Source organism: Symphodus melops (genome assembly GCF_947650265.1).
Source record: "Symphodus melops genome assembly, chromosome: 17".
NCBI classification, from domain to species: Eukaryota; Metazoa; Chordata; class Actinopteri; order Labriformes; family Labridae; genus Symphodus; species Symphodus melops.
In genome coordinates, this window is record NC_136707.1 from 21,825,571 (window position 1) to 21,832,805 (window position 7,235).

The following is a 7,235-nucleotide window of genomic DNA, read 5'->3' on the forward strand; positions in this document are numbered from 1 at the left end:
CATTGATAAACAACACCTGCGTGTGTGTGTGTGTGTGTGTGTGTGTGTGTGTGTGTGTGTGTGTGTGTGTGTGTGATATCAAGCCACCAAACTGTGGCCTTAAAATGTGCAAACATTAAAGAACACATTAAGTAATCTTTTCCACCAGTCGTTTCAAAGGTCGATTTGACAGCATAACAACCGTCAGCAGGTAGACTGGCATCCATGCACGTCCCGAGCACGACCCGATTGATCGTTTAGCAGCTGATCGAGGTGATCGAGGGAGAAGTACGTTCAGCTTTTCGACACAAGTTCACACATCACCTTTCATTTTGAAAAGTGAGCTTGTCTAGGTGTTTGATGTTGAAGCTAAGAGGACGAGGACGGTGAAGGTCAAGCAGAGAAAAAGAGAAGGTGACCAAGCAGAGTGTACGCCGCCTGCAGATATTATCCAGGACTGATTGAGCCCTAATGTAAGCCTGTGTCCTTCTCAGTCTTTGTTTTCTCACGTGTAGCAACAGGAAGTCGTCTAAACAATAATAATAATAACTTGGATTCACAGAACGCCTTTCAAGAAACCCAGGGATGCTTATTTTGTCAAAGACTGTGAAGTGGTGACATATGCACGCCGGCTTCCTCGCTCACCGGATGCCACGCCAGACTACGTGTTTTAATCTCAGGTTTGCACACAAATAAATTCAATTCACGGCAATAAAGTTGGGTCTGTCCTTGTCGATCATCGAGATAGGAACCTTACATCTTAACTAGCATGTCATAAAGACCCGGGGAGGATGCCGATGTGCAACCGTCCAACAGCATCATAGCGAGCCCAGCATCAGCTTTACGGCCTAGAAAGCCTCTCCAGTCCCTCTTATTGCTCGACCACTTTCTCTCTCTCATCCGTCCTCTTCCGTCTCTTGGCCTCAGCCGGCGGATCAGGTGACCAGGTGCTCTGCGGATGTGGGAGAGACGCCGGTCTCCCTGTTGGAAGTCACTGTTAAAACTACTTTTTCTTAAACTCCTTTTTCTTGAAGGCCAAACGGTGGATAGTTTGGAGCATCAGCTGAGTTTACAAATCAGATGAAGGTTAACTGTGGCGCTGCGGTTTCTACCTGCAGACGTTTTGGCTGTAAATGCCCTGAAGTTGTTTTCTCGTAAGCAGGGTCTTTGTTTCCGGCGTTTGTTTTTTTTTAACCTCAAAGCTGTTTCTATTCCCCCGCTGGACCCCTTAGAAACCAGACGAATGTGTGTATGTGCCCCCCCCCTCCCCTCCAACACCCTCCAACACCACACTTACATAGTCGCACCTCAGACTCTTGGCCAAGTATACATATGAGGTACAAACACATTTCACACTTTGGATCTGACTTGTTGATGTAGAAGGTGACAGCTTGTGACCACACTCTGACACGTCTTGCATGAAAACATCCTTGCATGCTGCTGAGAGATTGTTTTTCCTGAGTGACATTTTAAAAGTGACTCATGCACACTTCAATCTAAACTCTTCTACCTTCAGTCTCTTGTGATGTTTTGGACTTTTTCTGTGGGACCTGTTTCTTGATTGATTGTGTTTGAAGATGTTTGCAGTGACACATTGCTGCACTGTTTCTGTCAAAGGTGTTTCTGTTCCACTGGTTTGACACTAAGAGTCACTTAAACAACAGACCTGAAATCTCTTGTGGTTTTATAAAAACAACAATTGGTCAGAATTAAAGCACACTGTTGGCTTTAAGAAAATAACCCCAGTGGCATAGAGTGCGTCCTGATTTGATGTGGGTTGTTGGTTGGTAGAAGTTGTGTGAACCACAAACTTCTCATTAGCTTTAGTGACCATGAAAATAGAAGATGTAGTTTTTTGTTTGCCGCTGTGATGTTGTTTCTGTTGCGGTCAAAGATTACAGTCAGACTCCGGGTTTGAATGACTCATATCATCTCCGTTTTTATTTGAGTTATCTCCATTAAAAAAGGAGCTGCTGATAAATTACCAAAGTCTGAGTCAAAGCTGTTATTTTCATGCAGAGCTGAGCAGATAGAGAAGGTTTGCTTCTCAGACTAGATCGACAGAGTTTGTGCACGTAATGAAACGGTTGTATTTTTATGCATGAACCACAAAGAGTCAACACACATCTGATGCACGCAGTATTTGGGTTAATGTAAAATATTCAAACAGCTGATGAGAAGCGTGCAATGCTATGACATTATCATACTGCAGGTGTTCTGGCAAATAGTTAGGCGTTCAGATTTCTAGGGTGGCCTTGGCTGACTCTTTTCTGCCCCTGATCCTGATTCACAACATCACTTCTTCCTTTTGTGTCTTTTCACTGATTACATGATAAAGGAGCTCGTTTCTTCCCCCTGTGATCGTGATGTCAGAGGAAAATGGCCAAGGTGTTTGGAATAAATTCATCACTTTCAGGAACACTTACATAACAAACTTTATTTCTGGTTTCCACTTAACCTGCTTTTTCATTTTCACAAGGACTTGAGTTTTTTTAAAAAGCGAATGTGAAAAGATAACAGATTTTTAAATTCCTTTCGGGTTGTTTTTTTTTTTTTGGTGACATCATTCTGAGAGTAAATTTCAAAAATTGGAAAAGTTCACCGACCTCTGAAAAAGAACGAGCTTTAAAAGTAGTTTATTTGTTTTCATGTTCATGATAGTTATATTTACAATAATTACAGTGTCTTTCTGTCTGGGCATTTACATGAAGCCTGCATTTAGTAAAATCAAACATCTTGCTAAAGTATGTATCTACTGCACTTATAACAGTAAGAAGGAAAGTTCTGTACATAACAAACATGCTTTAGCTACGTTTGAAAATGATCACAGTCAGGACACCGTGCAGATTAAACTTTGTGATGATGAAGGACAAACTGCTTCCAGATAAAGTTTAGTTTTGACAGTGCAGGTTGAACTTTTGTAATTCATTGTCTTTGAAGCGTCTTCCTCTGACAGTCTCTCCGCTGTCTTGCTGCAGAGCGCCACATGTCTTCACTTGCACTCAGAGGTGCAGAGCTGCAGTTTCAACTTGGTTTTCTTGCACGCAGTCATCTTCAGCGCCTGATCGTTCCCCGCATGTCCTCGTACACATCGTTGTTGTTGATGCGGCCCGGTTTCACTGTGCTGCGCCGTGACCTTGTCTGGTAAACACACATTGTGGTCAACACGTTAGATGCGTATCTTACAGCACGCTATGCTAGCTCAGTTCCTTTACTCTTTTCTTTTTTTCCACTTCTGTTTACTGTGATGTCAATCTTCTTCTTTAATCAGGTCACAGTTTATCTTCAATCTCATGTTTATTTATCAAACATCCTGTAAGCTGATTGAATGTCTGGTTATGACTGAGCTGTTTGACTCATATTTTATCTTATTTAAGTACTTTTTATTTTATTTAGCCTTATTTTTTCTTTTGCACCAATACACCAAGACAAATTCCTCATGTGAAATGGTGTCAAAAATGTGTTTTTATTTGTTATTTAAGGGTGTCAAAAATAGATGTTTTAACCACAATCAGTGCTGAGCCCATTCTTATCTATATTTTTTGTCTGTTTTGAAAGTCTCTGATGATACTGATGTCAATGTTTTACAAAATAAATTAATCAGCCTTCGCCTGTAGTTAAAAACTGACGTCATGCTTTTGAACAGATGGGGGCAAAGTTAATCATTTTGTTAACTATTAATCCATTAACACTGTTTTTAACTTTGACAGCCAATCGTTCTCTGCCGTCATTAATAATTAACTGAAGTTAATGTATATTGCAATGCTTGATGGAAAAAAGAACAAAAACATCAGCTTTTAGAAATGTCCATAGATTTGGTAATATTATAGAGGCCATGTTGACTTAGAAAACTCAAAATGACTCGTGTCTGTTTGGGAATAAAGACATTTTATAATAAATACTCTGGGGCAGGGACGGGGATTTGTCCTTGTTATTCAATGAACTCTCCAAAGGAGGCGCTGTGGTTGTCCAGGATCCATCCTATGTTAGAGCGCGGTTTGGACGTTAATGGAAGTTAAAGGTTGTGATCATTTTCAAATAAAAAAAACGAAACAAAAACAATAGTAGAGTTATTAACGGTTTATGAGGTATAGCTCGCTCTTCTTTCAAAGGTATAATATGTTTTAAACATTAAAAGGGCAGATTTTAAATAAATCTAAAGTAGACTTTAGTGAAGCTTTTCTGAAGATAAAGAGAGAAGTCAAACTTTGGGTTGTTTGTTGTTGGGAGCTCTGTGTTCTCACAGGGTGAGACGGCACCTTCCTTCAGCTTGTTTATGTTTCGCTCACAAGCTCAAACACATTTCATTTCTCAAAATTGATCACACAGTGGAAATCAAAAAACTTCCACGGTAACTGAACATTTTAGGTTGACTTGCTTCAAAACTGAAAGAACACATTTGACTTGACAGCATGTTTTTTCTCTCACATGTACAGTTTAGACTAACAGGAACATGGAAACTTCCCCCAGGTTTCATACCAATCTGAATCATAGCACATAATCAATCAGATACAGAAAACATGCCGACAACAGACACCTACACACACACACACACACACACACACAGGTACCTTGATGAGCCACACGAAGAAGGCCAGGATGATTCCGCTCAGCACAGCAGCTGAGATCACGACAGACACCAGGACCAGACTCTTGTTGGATGGGTCGCACTTCGTCGATGTTTCTGTAATAAAGCACAGCGTGTTCATGTGAGACTTAAAGCTTCCTCAGCACTGTCATGTCATTTTCTGTGGCAGGAACATTTTAGAGGTGGATTCTTTGAGCACTTTGCTCTCTGTACATTTATTTATTTATTTATAATCAAATCCTTCCAATTCAGTTTCAGGTTTGTCTCTTTCGTGCCTTTTCCAGAAAACAGCCAAAATGAAAGAAAGGTTGTCAGAGCAGGTTTCTTTGTTTACGTGGGTAAACAGCGGGCAGGATTATTTCCTGGAGTTCTGTTGGCCCCCTCATTGTGATTGCAATTTTGACCTTTAAGATGCACCATAGCTAAGCCACATTCAGAGAAATAAAACCAGGTTTGTATCCAAACAGGAAGTAAAGCACCCTTACTTTAATAAAATACAACAATACAAAAAAGAAGAAGAAAATGACTTTTTGAAATGTTGAAAAATTGGATTTTCAAACATATGACACGATTTATTGAGATAAGCTAATGAATGTCATTCGTTTATTTGTGATTTTTTTCTGACAATCGTTTGAAATTATAACCTATATTATAATCACGCCTAATTTACACTTGCCCATCTATCCATCCATTGTCTATACTGCTTTTCCCGTTCGGGGTCACAGGGAGCTGGAGCTGATCTGAGCTGTCACTGGGCGACAGGCGGAGTTACACTCTGGACTGTTCACCGGTCAACCACAGGGCTGACGCACAGAGGCGGACAATTACAATGAAAAGTCACTAACTGAACTTACAAGCATGTCTTTGGACTGTGGGAGGAAATCAGAGTACCAAACTCAAAACCCTGAACTTGTTGATCACAAAGCACGAGAGAGGAACGAGGAGTTATATTTACTTAGCAACATCTGATGTCATGTTCAATATTCACAAATAATTTACACGTGAACTCAGGAGGGTGAGGTGGAGAGGAGCCCACGCTGAGTTTCAGCTGCTAAACCTCGTGTCTCTAACTCTCAGCTTTTCTTAACGCCGTCTCGTTAACCTTCACCTGTAGATTACACGAGTTGTTTCGGGACAGTCAAATTATCTCATTTAAAGTCGACAAAATACCCCAAAAATGTGGAGAGAACGTTTCTAATCTGTAAAGCTTTTTATACTATGGATAAAAAGGAGGAGTAAGAGTTTGTAAAGTGTGCACCTTTCTGAAATGTAAAAACTTTTAAAGCAGCTTTCTGGGAATAATAATAATAAGTTTTAATCCTCATAGTGTGATGATGTTTTAACTTGTTTAAACTTTAAAGTTAAATATGCTCGAACAAATAAGACAAAAATATCCACTTTAAGAAATGTTCTTAAGGTTATCTTTAGAGTCATAAATGGATATCTTGCAAAATATTCAACTTCATGATATTCAGCCTGACTTGTCTTGAACATTTAGAATAACTCGTCCTCAGTGCTCAGTTTATTTTCCTTCTTCAAACACTGAAAATCATCGTATTTAACAGTCAAACAATGCTGCTTCTTCCACTGGGACCCGAGTAATGAGTTCCACCTTTACCTCCACTCGTGCATTCACACACGTGTCTGTGATTAAACAAATATCAGTAACTGATCTTCCTGGAATAAGAAACCAACACTGTGTCAACATCAAGAGAAAGAAGAGAATTAAAAGTCGACCCACCAGACACCAGCAGCAGCACAGACCCTTCGCCTTTCACCTTCTGGTCCGACTCACTCTGGCACTTGCACCAGTAAATCCCTGTGTCGTCAGAGGTCAAGTTTCTGATGAGAATGTCAAAGTTTGGGAAAACTCCATGTTTCTGGAGTCTTGCTTTGAAATGTTTGGCGGTGACGTTTTTCTCTGAGGATTTCATTTGGAAAAAAACGGGTTCATCGTTGATACCCTTCGTCAGAGTCAGGGATTCTTGGTTTGAGCTCGGACATCTGCACTGGATTGTGAGATATTCACCAACGTCTTTCCGAACCACTCCATTTTTCTCTGCAAAGACAGACACACCAACATTCAGGGTTACTGTGTTTATTCTCATTTAATACTTGATATATTCAGGGGTTTTGTCACCTGCACTCTCATCTGTATGAATGCACAGATCTTACCTGAGCCACTCAGGGCCGTGCAGCAGAGACAAAGAAAGGTAAGGAGCTTCAAGCAGACGGCAGACATACTGAAAGTGACTGTCACACAAGATGCCACTGAGCTACCCAGGAGGAAGTATATGTACTTTAACCCAATTCATCTAAAACGTCAGCAACACGTGAGCTACAGGCCTCTGATGTGGGCAGGACGTTGACAAACAGCGAGGAGTGGAATCAACCACTCAGGAACTTTGATAAGGTGAACATTAGAAGGTTTTTATTTCACCAAACATTCAATACTTAAAAGTATGAACCAAGTAAACCGATGTCAAAAACTTCTGTACTTTTTAATTACATATTTTTTTAAATACTTCATTAATCCCTGAGTGAAATTGTGGTTTACAATGTTATTTTAGAGACATGCTTCTCACACACAAAAGCCCCAAATCACACACACAAGCAGTTGACATGCGTAAGTGGAGGGATGTCAGAGCACCAGGGTGGACGGGGGTTC

General features: G+C 40.4%; 1 protein-coding gene across 1 annotated transcript; it reads right to left on the minus strand.

Annotated features, from left to right (window-relative positions):
* Positions 1–2,531: 2,531 nt before the first annotated feature.
* Positions 2,532–6,829, minus strand: LOC306838746 (uncharacterized protein). Its single transcript, XM_079367091.1, has 4 exons — positions 6,743–6,829; positions 6,309–6,626; positions 4,551–4,663; positions 2,532–3,120 (listed from the first exon to the last, which is right to left on the minus strand). The coding sequence occupies exons 1-4, from the start codon at positions 6,807–6,809 to the stop codon at positions 3,034–3,036; spliced, it is 585 nt and encodes a 194-aa protein (XP_079223217.1). The 5' UTR covers positions 6,810–6,829; the 3' UTR covers positions 2,532–3,033.
* Positions 6,830–7,235: the final 406 nt, after the last annotated feature.